Source organism: Hesperophylax consimilis, chromosome 16 (genome assembly GCF_061612785.1).
Source record: "Hesperophylax consimilis isolate HC1 chromosome 16, BYU_Hcon_1.0, whole genome shotgun sequence".
Classification (NCBI taxonomy): domain Eukaryota; kingdom Metazoa; phylum Arthropoda; class Insecta; order Trichoptera; family Limnephilidae; genus Hesperophylax; species Hesperophylax consimilis.
The window spans coordinates 23,979,902-23,996,255 of record NC_142851.1 but is presented as its reverse complement, the minus strand read 5'-3'; the positions used below and the strand labels follow the sequence as shown (position 1 = coordinate 23,996,255).

Here is a 16,354-nt window from a genome sequence, read left to right as displayed (position 1 = left end):
TAAACCTTGTGGTTGCAACTCCTCAAAATCAAAAATTAAAACATTTTTCCCGTTATCTAAAGTTAACATAAAAAGCTTAATTCTCTTAAAGAACATAAAATATTATCCATTTCACTGTGAAAATTTGGTAAATGGCGGCAATTTATCCCGTAATCACTGCTAGTTCTCGTCGGAGACAGAGTTGGCAAGAAGAACTAGCACAATCAGCTCTTAGAAAGATACATCATAAAACACACGCAGTGTTAGTTGAAACGACTGAGATTAGTCCTCCAGGGTTAAGAACATTACTTTTAATTAATGCAATAAAGCTAAGTAATATCGATTTAAGTAATTAAAGTGTAGTTTAATGTCATCTAATGAATACTGTTATCAAAACATTTAAGTACTAGAAAATTGTTTAACAAATAGCGAATTGCTTTGAATGGAGAAGATTTTAATATTAAATTGAATAAATACCTTTATTTGTTTATATTATACTCCCTTTTATCGTAATATCATCAACCACCTGCGTTGGATGTTACCAATCTAGTCCTACACGTAATAAAGATATAATGCTTATAACCAATACAAGCCCTCATAAGGGGTAGATCGTTATTAAATACTAGGTTCCTACCCTTATAAAATTAAACCCTAGAGAGATAAACACCCTTTATCAAAGGTTAAGGTTTACGCATTTGAATTACTGTACCAAGTTGAAGGTTGTACCTATCTCTGTTAACTACAATAATTTACCGTATTCAAGACTACTTTGTAGTTGATTCAGGATAAATTTAATTTAATGGCATTTAATTTATATTTTGAATGAGGATATTGTACTATAATGGGTTGATTAAGGATTAAGAATTAGTTTGCATGGTAAGTTAAATTGTGTGGTGATGTCGTAATTGGATATTGAAAACGTTATTCGATTTATGTTGTGGTGAGATCCTTTAATTAAACAAAAAACATTATTTGGCGAAAAACATTGTAATAATAATGCAAGATAGTAATCTTTAGAAATTCATTCAAATATTAAGGGATATTATATATTATGAAATAAAAGGCATTTGGTTAATTTAATTTTAAAAAACAATCAAAGGAGGTTCAGGTATAAATAAAAATCATCGACCACTATTAAATCCAAAGAATAAAGATTTCTCCATAAAATCCACAAAAATTTAAATGGAAAAAAATCCATTTAGTCCCATAGCCCAGCACTCCATCTCACTTAAAAGCGGCAGAGATCGTAGTTCTCACTCCAATTTGAATTTTGCAAAGTTTTGAATTTTGAATTTAAGCTCCGATTACGCAATTTCTATTTCAATTTGGGAGACGGATTTGGTTACCGCCGCCCCGGGAACCATTTACTGGATAACCAACACCTCTGCCACATGTCGCCCCAAGTAGTTCGCTACGCTTAATGATTTAGAAGGGGTCCCGGCTTCATCGGGTGAAGTGTGTTTAAGATGTGCCTGTCTACCAGCTGCGTGGAGTGCCAGATCGGGAAAGGCTGGTTTGGGTAGACCCTTTGATCTCTTCAACTGGTCTCTCGACTTATCGCCTTGCGCCGCAGTGGGATTAGTATGGCTGTCACTCCTGGACATATTGATCCCTAGATTCCTACCCAACCCTCATGACTTTTACCTTCCTAGAACTTCCTCATCACGAAACACGTCCAAAAGACGCTTTGAATATTTAGAACCGAATCACAAAAAAATAAATAATTTTTAATTCTCTTACTGAAGGCCTGCAAAATTATCAATCACAAGCTGTAACTGACTTCGTGAACACATCTCTCCAATCAAGTGATCTACGAGTACTTATCGCAAAGCAGAAACTTTTATAAACTAAACTTAGTATTAAAATTACATTTACAGGTAACTAACTAACTAACTAACTAACCATCAAGCCGTTTTAGGCAGAGAGGAAGGACCGCCAAACAACTCGTTCTTGACACCCACTCCATGCCTGATTCACATTCATACATCGTCTCATATATACTTTTCTATTATTCTGACTGTTGACATGGCCCGACTCGAGAAACTTTTTTTTTAATTGCCGGCAACCCGGGCTTTTATTGTAATAACATGATCAATATTACAAATATGAAAGTAACCCGCCTCACTAGAAGATTTCTTTTCTGAGGCGGGATTTGATCTAACATCTGATTCACTTGATCGTGCCATGTCTTCCCCGACTTCTAATATTTGCATTTGCATCATATATCCTTCTTTCACTCCTTTCTTCGGTCATTCGCTCTACACGCCCAAACCATCTAAGATTCCCTTTCGTAATCCTACTCATTACGCTTAGCTTTGCACTCTTTGCGGATATCCACATTTCTCACTCGATCACACATGGTTTCATCACACATACACCTCACGAATCTCATTTTAACAGCATTCATTTACAGGTTGAGTATGGTTAATTAGTAATGAATTTAAAAGCACTATATATCATCGTATTACTTCAATTATCAACGAAAGATTCTATCACAGAATAAAATATGTTAAAGTTGAATCTGTTGGCAAAATTTCTTGACATACAAGCAGGGTGTCCGGGGGTTAAGTACACTACCTTCGGGAGGTGATTCTACATGATTTTCAAAAAAAGTTGTTTTTCTTTTCTACTTCTTAAATCATTTAAAATCAAACCCCCCCTCCCCCGAAGTTAGTGCACTTTACCCTCGGACACCCTATATTAACACAGTCTCAGTGGAAAATTCATCATATGAATTTCGTTACCTGAAATTGTAACCAAAACTGATGCAGTAAATACTTCTCCTGATTATATTAAAACATGTGAGAATGGTTTATCGGATTGATTTTATCGGTTTTACCGGATGTCCTGATTGAATAGTCCTCAATTTTAGGCACCAGACTTACTTAAATTATTGAACAATTGTATTGAATATTAAGTAAATATGTAGAGATAAAAGACCCGCTTGATACGGACATTTTATTTAAAAAATATTTTTAATTGTTAGATAATAATGAAAAGTTAGTATCTCATTTTGCGGAAAAGGAAAATAGTGCATTTTAGTAGCTATTTTGTCAAAAAAAACTGATAATTTGGTGTCATTCCTTTACGCCAAGTTTTGACACAATAATACTATAATGTTTTTTTCTAGTTTTTATATTTATTTCTTAATTTAATCCAAACCAAGAAATTAAGAACCTATAATAGGATGAAACGTTTATATTTAGGATTAAATTAAATAATTTTTTAGTTTTCCCGCTTTCAATCTTTTACCGAAAAATATTCAAGTGATAACTAAACTTCCTCAATATTTAAAAGAGTTAAAATTATGGCTTTTCAATACAGCAGTTGAAATTTTTTTTATTTAATTTGTATCACTTCATGTTTCTCACAATCTATACACTTAATATTACACTAAACACTTATAACTTCACTATACACTATTGTGAACACTTTTTATACAAAAGGCTTAGACAAATTGTAATCTTGTTTTTGTTTTATATGCCCTCAGTTTGTTTCTTTCTAGGTACAATAATATAATATATTTAACTGTGATGTCCGTACGAATCTTGCGGAATCGTACGAAAGGCGATGCACGCTAGTTGTGTACCCTCTTTTGTTATAAGTAAAGAATCACGTTAGGGGTTACCAATACCTTACGCACAGCCATGGAGTCAAAAAATATAGTGTATGGAGTATTATCGTGCCTTTATTGTAGCGTGTCGGGTATTATGCAATAATATTCTTATGTGATTTATGTACTGGTATTTATTGGGGAGCTGTTTGTAACAAAAGAGGGCACACAACTAACGTGCATCGCCTTTTATAAGATCTTGCAACCATTCCATCTCGCTTGCACTCATCCATATTCGTACAGACATCACATTAACTATATTACTAACGCACAGGCTGCGCCTTAGTGGGTTCCCATTTTCCTTATTGATTTTTATAATATTGTATCTTCTTAGTGTAAAAATTGGGAAAAATAAAGGTATTAAAAAAAATAAGAAAAGAACATAACTGCCGCTTTCTTTTGCTTCAATGACAAATAGCTGCCAAGTGAACAATCGACTTTAATTTGAAAGAAATAACTATCAAAATGCACTATTTTCGATTTCCAGAAACGTAAATACTTAGTGCTCATTATTATCTAACTGTATTTTTATTTTTTTTTTCAAACAACATTGTATTTTTTCTGAACATTTACCGAATATCATTAAATTTATTTTTTGAAATAAAAATTGCTATCGTTTTCTAATAATACTAGGTAGGTACTCACTTTTATAGCGTAACATATAACCTCCCTTGATTTGGGCGCCTCCGTGTTCTGAAACAAATAAAATAACAGGTTTACGTTAATCTTCTTATATTTATATGGCCAGTCCCGTGTGAAGGGCAAGTTTATCGTGAATAACAGGGGTTTAGTTAAGATCTTTATATCAATATAATACTGGCTATAAATCAGAACTAAATAATATATTTTATGTTTCCAAAATACATGTATTATATAGGTACCTTCACATTATAGGTTATGGTAGAAACACATTAATGATATTATTGTTTAAAATAATTTAATAATATCGATCAATCTGATTTTCTTTTTTTCTTTTCTTTCTTCAATCTATATAACTTCATTCAAACAAAAAGTAATTAAGAATAAATCAATTATTATAGATCGAAACTAACTCGTCTCGTTGCAATTCAATCCCTGATGCAAGTAATTAATTGGCTGCAACAATCGTCAGCGAGTTGCATCTTTCCAGTTAAGTTCCAATTCTTGTCAATTGTACCGAAATTATACAAAATTGGTAGTAGAGAACAGTCACTCTAACAAACTAATATATATATATTTTTTTAATGTGAACACCGCCCAGTCAACAAGTCCCAACTTTTCCACTCTAACCGGAGGCAGTGAGACAATGATTTCCCCATTTATTGAAAAGTGTTATGAGGCTGAAGGGTATGGGGAAGAGGATGGCGCGGAAGTGCCTGGTTATCCCGATATGGTCACCAAACACGCCTAAAGTAATTTCAAGCCACGTTTCGATTCCGAATGGTGATTTTTCACTACGGTGATTCTGCAAAAAAATATGGAATACCTACAGATACGGAAAAGATTACAGCTTTGAGGATTGGAATAAACACTGGAGTAAAGGTGACATTCAAGTAATCTGCCATCAATAAGATGGATTTATAAAATATGCATTAGTTTTTAAGAGAAGTAATAAACAAAGTCATACAATTACAGAGATGCAGAGTTAGGTTTCTATCTAGTTAGATGGGTTAATAAATTGACAATTTTACTCAACGGATCAGAAATTAAACGTCTCGTTTTGAGCCTAGTGTCATTTCGTAATGGATGATAAGCCTCTTCGCCAATATTTTTTTTCATATTTAATAATTAAATTGAAACATTTTCTGGAATGAAAAATGTGGGTAGTTACCCTTTGTACCTAAAATAAAAATAAAAATTAGTTGACGTTTCAAATTTAATAATGACATTTCATCAAGAAGTTACAAAGGCGTGTTAAGGTAAAGATTACGGCTGAGCAAATTCTGGTATGCAGATGTTATAGATCTCTCTAACGAAGACCCGAATTCAATGAACTTGAACAATATTCAAGTAATACTGCATTAAAAATGAATCTCATGAACACCGAGGTGATAACGACAACCAATTTGGTTTTAAATCTAAATTGTCAACACATATGGCAATATTCAGTTTGAAACAAAGTATCGAATATTATAAGGCAAGAAAAACAACAGTGTATGCTTGCTTTCTAGACCTGAGTAAAGTTTTCGACCGAGTATCTCATGCACTGATTTGGAAAAACTAAAAGAAATGAATGTACCCAGTTCAATAATTAACATTCTGGTAAGCTGGCATCATCAACAAGAGAAGCAAGTTATCTGGAAAAATAAAATGTCAGTACCAGTGAATATGGAATGCGGCGTCAGACAAGGGAGAAGCTTATCACCAATTTTATTTTACGTCCATATGAATGATTTAAGCAATAAACTCACCTCGGCGAATGTAGATTGTTACCTGGGAAACATTTGCGTAAATAAAATTTCGTACGCCGATGACATGGTTATTTTGTCTCCAAGCATTAAAACATTAAGAAAGCTGTTAAAGATATGCGAAGAATACGCCGCTAAACATAACATGGTCTACAACCCAACTAAATCTGTGTTATTAGTATTGAAAACGGGCGCAGGCCCTAAAAAAGTACTACCCGTCAGCCTAAACGGCACAAAAATAACTGAAAAACCGGAGGTCAAATACTTAGGACACATCGTAACAGCGGAGCTCAATGATGATAAGGATATTGAGCGACAGAGAAGATCACTGTGCATCAGAGCAAATATGATTTCTCGACGATTTAACAAGTGTGGCCCAAAAGCAAAAAGGCAACTTTTTAACACATACTGCACGAGCCTATATACCTCGGAGCTGTGGACCAACTTCAACAAAGCATCTCTAAAAAGAATGGAAGTACAGTACCTACAACAATTCCTACCGAATACTTTTTGGGCTGTCCTGGTACTGCAGTGCCACTGAGATGTTTGTAGAAGGGCGTGTTCCCGGATTCCGAGCACTAATGAAAAAACGGATCACCGGCTTTCAAACGCGACTAGCCACGAGCGAAAATGGTCTTGTGATGGCAGCACTGCACTTCTGGCAGGGACCTATTTTCAAGCGATGGAGCCAAATCCTGATGTCATAGATAAAAAAATATATATTCATATATATTTTTTAATTTTTTTTTTCTTTTTAAAAAACTTTAGTCTCATTATTTTTAAAATTATTGTCTTTTGTGTTCGTTTACTGTGTATGTATTAACTAACAATATTTTTTATATTTACTTTAAATATTCTATGTATAATATGGAGCTGGTGGGATTGCATCACCCTCCCCGAGATCTGGAAAAAACAAGAAAAAAAATAGTAACAATAACATGTCAATGACAAGAAAATGTCAATGACATTTGTCGAGTTTTTGTTTTGCTTAAAAAAATTTAAATTTTATTTTTATTTATTTAAATTTTATTTTTTAGCTAAAATATATCAAAATCTATAAAACTATAAACAAATAAATAGTGTTTGCAAACAAGCCAACTTAAACTTCTGTGTGCAGTGAATCTGTTTCTAGTCTGCATATCCGCAATTTTGTTTGACATAACTTTTATCTAGGTCATCTTCTTAACATGGATTACATCTATTTACTGTCAGTGTCTGCTGTATAATACAGATATTCTCCTATGTACACTGCAACATGTATCACTTTTATGTAAAAGCCTTAAATAGTAAAAACATAGTTCTTCGGACATTCTAAAACACTGTGTTTTTAAACTGATCTAGATAATTTATCGCATTTAAAGGGTTAAAGTAGTAATTTAATCCAGAACCTTGAGTAAAAAAAGGATGTCACCCGTTGAAGACAAAGGTAGCCAAAGATACCGTCACAATTTCAAAACTCATGGGGGACAATTACCCACGAGTATTTTGGGAATAAGAAATGCCGCCAACAGACAAAAGGCTGTAGTAAAAACATGATTTCTCAAATAATTTTACTGCATAGTTACAAACCGAACAAGAAACAAAGATACATCTTAATTGTCTAAAATAAATAGAATTTCATCTAACGTAAATAATTATCTTCTGTCTACATATCTATTAATGTAAAAAAGAGTGTCTATGGTGGATAGAACGGATTTGATTTTTGTATAATCTTGTACAATTCTACTGTTTTATTCCGAGATTAAAGAAATTTGTCATACATGGCTTTAAAAACTACCATCATCCCCTTTTCCCACCCTTAAAACTGTGTTTTGACACATTTTTATGAAATTTCGCATACTTGGGTATCCAGCACGGTCGATAGATAAAAGATTTATCGATGATGTCGATAACTTGTTACCGTTCCTGAACACTACTGCAGATGGCTAACCAGTAAAAAACAGTTCACGACGAATAAATTAAGAAGACTTTCTCGTTGTGAAGTGTTTTTATTCGTTAGCAAAATGCAGTCATGCTCAGAAACGATGACAATTTACTCACATTATCGATGAATATGTATCGATCGACCGTGTTAGATTACCAGATATTTAAAATAATCGGAAAATCACTGTCATCTGTTTAACCCTGGCAACGCCGGTCGGAGAAGTCAGCTAAAATAACATTAAAAGATCTATTTTTCAAAAAATTACACATTTATTCAATTTATACATTTACATATAAATATAAAGTAAAAAAATCTTTGGATTCAGAGAAATTCAATAGGGATTTAATTTAAAAAGATAAAAAATCTTTGATTCGAGCAATATTATCTCCAACAAAGCTTCCCAAATTGACAATAACTAAAGAAAAAAGCCAAAAGTTGTTCCTGAGAAAACTCATAAAATTAGATTTATTTTCTTATTCGATCATCCGGCATTGAAAAATACCTTCGCTGGAAACGGAAGTCACTGGGCCGTCGTTAGGCTTTAAAGTTGGAACAATTAGAATATCTTAATTCCAAATTCGAGATTCAAACCTGCCTTGGCGGACGGAAAGTCAAATTCCGGCGGTAGTTTCCGGATTTGAAATTCAAATTTGGATTTTTCCAGTTCTGAAATCGAATCTCGACCGGAAAGGGTGCCTGGCGGGACGCGTCACGCCGTGTATTCGACACCCCGCACCACGTTTCAAAGATTTTCAAACTTAAATAGGTCATTACATTAATAACAGGAACAATGAGATAAGGGTGAAAAGGGCGTTAAATTTAAAAAAGGAACACTTTTGTCCAAGAGAGTACGTATTTTTTTCATAAGCTCCACACATTCCTATGGCATCTTAGGGGAAACTGGATGGAGAACCTTTCACTCTCTCTCGATCCGGCTCACCAAGCAGCAGGTGGGTAGGCGCATTCGCCGCCAACACAAGCTAAACAAACCTCATCCTATGATCCCGGGCACTTGGGGACCTTTTGGTGACCTATGGCATAGTTCTTGGTTATCCGATAAATGGTTCCCGGTATGAATACCAATAGTTTGTGAAATATTATGGTTTTTAAAATAAATAAAAATAATGTCTCTTATATTTTAAAGTACTTTCATAACTGCTAAGTTCCTTCAAGGAGCTTGTTAGCAGGAGCTTACTGAATATAAATATTATGAAAGTTACAAAAATCGTTTGTAATACTGTCCATCTTAACAAGAGTGAAAGTAAAAAAAAATATATATCAGCAGTACAATCATAATAATAATAATAATAACATGGCATTTATATACATAGCGCAGTTTAGTGCCATTTCACTTCAAGTGCGCTTAACTACTCGTATAACAAACATAAAAAATGGTAATTCAGTATTAGTGCTTCTTAAAATTATTCCTACAGTGTGCCTTACCCAATACAGATCTAATATTATAACACTAAATACACTAATATACAAAGTGATGAAAAAACTTAGAATAACAATAACAGCAGGACAGGACAAAACAAGAATATTAAAACTTAAATATAATATAAAACAGGAGGCAGTTTGTGCTCAGAAATGAGAATCTTCTGAGCAGACACTTTAAAAAGGTACAATAAGGAGACAACCGAAACCAAACAATTACCGGAAGTTTTAGAACATGGCTTATTATAAAATATTGAAGGGAAGTTAAAATATATGAATGGTAAGATTTTTTAAATAATTTTGTTTTTAAAGCCCGTTTAAATTCAGCCAAATTCTGGAGATTGTAAGAGCTGAAGGAAGTCTATTTCAGATGAGCGCGACTGTTACACTAAAAGAACGATTATAGTAAACGGCTAGATTTGACCTAGAAAGTTCGATTAGACTATTACTATCATCTAGATCTGCTGACCTTAGAGTAAGCTGTCTTTGCTTAAGTTTTATCGGATACATAGTTCCGATATATAGGCTGGCGCCATTCCTTGCAATGCTTTGAAGGTCATTAAGCAGATCTTAAACTCTATTCTTTCAGGGCATCGAAGCCAGTGAAGGCGATCCCTTATTATACGGGGTTATACGGCAATACTTAGATTCACCAAAAATCATTCTCGCCGCAGCATTAATCATAGACGTCCAATTTGATAGACTTGTCCTAACTTGAAATCCGGGAATCATTTTAACGAGCTGGAGGCAGTCCGCGTGATTTTATTTTTGGCACCAGGAGGGTTCAAGAAAGCTTTGAATAATCTACGACAGTCGTACATTGAACGCTGAAATAACCAGACCCTGCTCAGAAAACTTCGCCAAAATAAAGCATCGGTTGCAGCTCAGTCCATTGTGAGACTATTCTGTTTTTTCAAATCGGGTTGCGTAGCGATGCTTAAAGAGTGAAGTAGGTAAACCAACACATTTTTTATTGTGTCTTACTATCTAGGGTAAGAAAATATTCAGTTTTAGAAATAAGCTCAAACCTTTGTTCACGCGATTTGGGATATACAGTTGTTGTGGATACGTTTGTGGATATAAGTTTTTTACACAGCCAGCAAATTGTGCATCATTGTAAAAATGACTATTCGTAAGCAGATTATATTTTTGCGGACTAAATTGTGATATTACAATGCGAGCTGCTTCATACTCACATACATTACAGAAAAGGAGACGCCCCCTCCGCGCTCTGCGTATCTTGGTTTATTTTTTCCCTGATGGGCTAGTCTGTCAATTTGGATTTCTGTGAGTATAATTCAAATTTTATGTAAATACCTACCGGATTCTTTTAAAAAATAATAAACAAAATTAACTCGGTACAAAAAAACGTTCCCTGTTATCTAGGTCTTTAAATACTACGAAAAAAATGTTCAAAGACAACTTTTTTTAAATCGCGTGGCCCTTCTTGGAAATATGTATTAATTACGTTCATGGGTTCGTTGTATTGGTATATGGGTTTGTATTGCGTATACGGCCAGCTTATGATAAATGTTACTAATAATAAGAAATTATTATGCTCATTATCAAAATCAGTTAGCACATTCCCATTGTTTCTTTCTTAGAAAATGGATGAATAAATGGAAGAGAGAAGTAGGAACTTATTCTGATACGATATTACTGATGTTATTGAAAGAACCTTCTACTTATAACATTATGAACCTAAATGGCAAAATTATAAATAAAGGAACACAAATTGGCCGATTAAAAAAAAGACATAGTATTTGTACATGAAAATATAATAAACTAACTAAAAATTTCAACGAGCTTACTTAAGGTGCGTTTTTTTATGTGAATTTCGCACCAACTTCTCCCAAGCCAGTGAGATATGGACAGTGGCATCCCCAATTTAGGTGAGTTGAAAAGGGAAGGCGATGGGGAAGACGAAGGTGGGGAGGTACTTGGCTATTCAGAACTGGTCACCAAACAGGGCTAAAGCCATTTCAGGCAACGTTTCAATTCTGAATGGTGGTCTTACATCAGGATGATAGCGAGAGTCTGTTCCTCTCAAGAAACTCTGTGTGTTTAAACTATGTAACAAAACATCTTTTTAGCCGAGCTCTGTGGCTTTGTATTTATTATATTGCTGAACTAAATAAAAAAAAGCATTCACAACCGCATCACATAGTATAGAATATAATATTAAATATAAGTGCACTTAAACCATATCATATATTATAGTTCATCAGAAATTCTGTTCAAAGAATTTTTTTTTTAAGAACTTAAAGTCAGAAAAATATTATATTTATTTTTCCTTAGATTTCTACCGAACCCTCATTTCACCACCATTAATTTTTACCTTCCCAGAACTACCTCTCTTTCCTTTTCTTAAAAAAGACCATCCACAAGATGACGTAGGCCCTGAGGGAAATTATTTTAATTAGTTGACACACATTTCAGTTGGTCGTTCCATGAATGTTATTAGAGCATAGCTATATATATTTTTAAATGTTTATTAAAAAATAATATAGCCTCAATCAGACAAAATGTGTTATTATTTACATAGAAATTATTTCAAGCTAGGCTTGTGCGAATGAGGGATGTGTTATTATGTTTTTTTTAATATTTATTTGTTAAAGTTTTCAGTTTTATTTTCTACCCAACTCTGTTTTAAGTGTTTTTAAGATGAAATTTAAAGTCTCTTTTATTATTTGTATTTCTGATTATTTTTAAAAATGTATTTAAAAACTTTGCTCTAAGATATTTATTGTTGAATTGCCCCATTTTTTACATTTTGGAGAATTGATGTTTGTCAGAGTTTTATTTTATTTTTAATGGGTGCAGTTTTATTTTCAATATTATATTTAAATATAATAGTGAAAATAAAACTGCACCCATTAAAAATAAAATAAAACTCTGACAAACATCAATTCTCCAAAATGTAAAAAATGGGGCAATTCAACAATAAATATCTTAGAGTAAAGTTTTTAAATACATTTTTAAAAATAATCAGAAATACAAATAATAAAAGAGACTTTAAATTTCATCTTAAAAACACTTAAAACAGAGTTGGATAGAAAATAAAACTGAAAACTTTAACAAATAAATATTAAAAAAACATAATAACACATCCCTCATTCGCACAAGCCTAGCTTGAAATAATTTCTATGTAAATAATAACACATTTTGTCTGATTGAGGCTATATTATTTTTTAATAAACATTTAAAAATATATATAGCTATGCTCTAATAACATTCATGGAACGACCAACTGAAATGTGTGTCAACTAATTAAAATAATTTCCCTCAGGGCCTACGTCATCTTGTGGATGGTCTTTTTTAAGAAAAGGAAAGAGAGGTAGTTCTGGGAAGGTAAAAATTAATGGTGGTGAAATGAGGGTTCGGTAGAAATCTAAGGATCAATGTATCCAGGAGTGACGCAAGGCCACCCAGCTGGTGGGCATGCGTATCCTGAATGCACCTCACCAGATGAACCAGGGCACCCCTGCTAAACCACCAAACCTAGCAACCACTTGGGGTCACCTATGGCAGAGGTGTTGATTATCCAATAAATGGTTATTGGGGCCACGGTACCCAAAGCCGCTTCCTAAATTGGGAATACTTTAATTCACCATAATATTTTTAATGTACCCTTTTTTATAAAGTCACTTAAAAAAGTGTGGTTTTAGCAAGCGCACACTTGACGGATGTAAGGCGATAGCTATACAGCTGTGCTACAAAAAAAAAACGGGCCTTCGGTCCGGTAGCTCCATAGAGAGTTTCCTCTGGTTTTGTTGATAGCCGATATGAAAGAATTAAGTAATTTGATATAATGTATTCTTTGAGGAAGACACAGTGTTTTTATTTACCACGGCAGTATTTGTATAGCTCTAGATTTAGACTACAAAGTTGGGCTAAATATATAGCTGTTTTCGGGTGGAGTTTAAGAAAGCCAGTTGCAAAACTATTTGCTATAGCAAAGCTTTAATAGCTGTTTTGAAAACGTGGGTTTTGAAATCCACTGACTTGTGTCGCGTGAAGTACCGACATTTTTCCTTTGATGTATTATATTAAGTTGTGACATGAAGCCAAATAATAGGTTCAGATTTTTACCTCCAACTGACCTCCAACTCTCCGAACGCCCTAACTAAAACTACTGAATCCGGTCTACCCGCACCGCTTATCGCGTTCTAATAGTGGAACAAATTTCGACGAGATATCAGTACGCAGTAGCGCCTCTAAGTGTAGCTTTATGCAGAATGCTGTTTGCACAATACGTTATATTCTTCTTAAAATTACCACTATAACTTTGTAAGATTCTTGGTTATACTTACGCAAGACTGTTATAGAAAAACGTAAAATTTAACTTGAATTGTAATTTGAGCATGGATGTAGAATTTGGGGTACCTTGGTACCTACCTATATTAACCCTATTAAAACTGAAAGTTAGTTGCAAAAATTTTATAATTGATGAAAATATCAAGTAACACAAAAAAGTCCATACCTAATACTAAAAGTAAATTGTTGTTTATTGTGTCTTCACATGGTAAATTAAATTTCACTGGAACTAAACATGAAATTAACCATTTTATAAGTTAATCAAAATATCACAAAAATATATTGAAAACACATTATTGCCATAAAAGTTTTAACGTAAATGATAATTAAAGCTGTGCGTATCTCAAATAAGGTACCTAGTTAAACAAAATATCTTTTTTTTTGCTTTTGTATAAGATTTATCTGAGTAGAGCATATTTTTATTAAAAAATACATCCTTTAGACAGATCGGGTTCTGTTCAATTTATATGTCTACGTGTTAACGAAGTACCCAAATTCCTCACCAACAGTCTAAAATTTGAGTACAAAAATCGTACAAATACCAAATGAAGATATTAAAACATTTGTTGTATGCAGGTACATAAAACGGTTGAAAAAACTAAGCGAGCCACAGTTTTCCCCGAAAAGCGAGTCGCTTTATCGATCCGCGGACTAGGCTGGAATTTCATGAATGGACCAGTCTACACCTGCCCTCTCACTCCGTCTCGCAGTCGCGTCCCTCTCGCATTCTTCTCGAGCACGTACCCTCACACTTGAAAAATGGTAATGCAAGTTGGAAACACAATGGCCTATTCTCACCACGAGTTGGTGAACAACGGAGAAAATTATGTGAGAAGACAGCGAATTCAGCACTTACCTTTTCGGGGATTAATTGCTAAAGGAGAAAGTGTTTGTCCCCTGCTTTTTCAAACACTTCGAAAACTCGAGAAAGGAAATCACACCTTCACAACACCGGCATCTTGTGTCGTGAAGGTGTGATTTGTTGCGTCTTGTGTCGTGAAGGTGTGATTTGTTGCGTCTTGTGTTGTGATACCAAACGTATGAGAAAATGTATGTAAAATGGAAAGTATCCTTATAGTAATCCAACAGACAAAGTTTTTTTTTTGTTTTTTTTTGTTGACTGAGGATTGAACCTTCCTCCCCAAGGACTGGAGTAAACCGTGCTAACAACTGAGCCAAATTACAATTGGGTAGGTCAGACATTTATTTAGTATATTAACTGCCGTAATCTCATCAGTTTTCAGCGAAAATACGTGGATGTCCACGTTTGAATGCGTGACTGCCACCAAAAGAATAATGAAAACAGAAAACAGAAGTGAAATTCAAATAGAAGTATTTGATAAAAAAAAAGTTGCAATAGCCTATGAGTCTGAGCTGGTGGGAGGGGAGGAGAGAAAGGAGGGGAAGGGGATGGATGTAGTCTGTGTGGGGTGGTATGTATTGTGTGAATGTTATTTAATGGTTTCATGTTTGAAGATGTGAAGTGCAGAGTTAAATAACAATTTCTGTGTATGAAATGTAATAATGTACGAATATATTATATTATGTACAATATTATATTGTTTACGACAAGACATTGCGGATTTCACCAAGGTATTTTTTACTTTACAAGCACAAAAGAAATCCATTTTCTGGCTTCTTTGAAAAAAATTTGTGTGTTTCTTTGCAAAAGTTATATTTTATGGCCCATAAAAAGCTTCAGATATTTTCTTTAATGGGGTTAGACTGATATTTGAAAAGTCATGAATGTAATGGTTTTCAGATATTTTGTAATTCGAATATTAGTGTGTCGGGGGCGAGTGGCACTATGGCACTTACAGATTCAGATTAATATTTGGTGAACTGAAATTAGAGAACGACGAGAGACTTTTTACTTTGTGTGCATTTATTCTAATTTGTTGTATAATGCCGGGTTTCAAATTCTTAACCTGTGGGTTCAGAGCCTAGGAACTTACTAATCTTTTACGTAGCTCATAGGTAGATCGTAGGTAGATGATGAATGGTATTTTTCAATTTTGGAGTTGGCAAAACTTATATTGTAAATATCTTGTTATTTTTCAATATTTGTGTACATTTTATGATTCAAGTCGAATGTAACTAAAGTAATCTATTACAAAAAAAAACACAAATAAAAAATATAATTTTTTCCATTAACACAACACAAGAGTCCGTGAAGAAAAGAATTTCCTTCGGGGCCTATGTCATCTTTTGGAATGCTGCCTGGAGGGTATTTTTAAGGAAAGAAATAAGAGGAAGTTCTGGGAAGGTAAGAGGTATGAGGCTTGGGTAGGAATCTAGGGATCAGTATGCCCAGGAGTGATGGACATATGAATATATCCTTCCCACTGAAGCGCAAGGCGATAGGTCGAGAGACCAGTTGGAGGGGTCAATAGGTCTCTCCAAAACAGCCTCTCCCAATCTGGTACAGGTGAATCCTAACAACGCACCTCTTCCGATGAACCCGGGCAACCCTGCTTAATCACCAAAAGAAGCGAAACATTCGGGGTGACCTATGAAAATGATGTTGTTTATCCAATAGATGGTTCCCGGGGCGGCGGCGGCCCAAACCCGCCACCCAAATTCTATATTTAAATAAAATATTTGGCTCCTTTAACAGTATTTTGCGATTTCCCAACAAAACGTTTAGGTAGATATCAATTTTGCAAAAGCACTCCTCGTCTATTAGGAGATTTTGTG

At 34.1% G+C, this 16,354-nt stretch overlaps 2 protein-coding genes across 2 annotated transcripts in view; one reads left to right on the top strand and one right to left on the bottom strand.

Annotated features, from left to right (window-relative positions):
• Window positions 1-16,354, top strand: part of LOC149416907 (neurexin 1-like) — a 460,023-nt gene that overhangs the window by 54,283 nt on the left and 389,386 nt on the right. The gene's annotated exons all lie outside the window — the stretch shown is intronic.
• LOC149416909 (uncharacterized) overlaps window positions 1-16,354 on the bottom strand; it is a 178,581-nt gene that overhangs the window by 121,493 nt on the left and 40,734 nt on the right. The window contains exon 3 of the mRNA XM_089641044.1: window positions 4,238-4,285. Coding sequence (XP_089497170.1) covers window positions 4,238-4,285 — 48 coding nt within the window. The remainder of the gene's footprint in view (window positions 1-4,237; window positions 4,286-16,354) is intronic.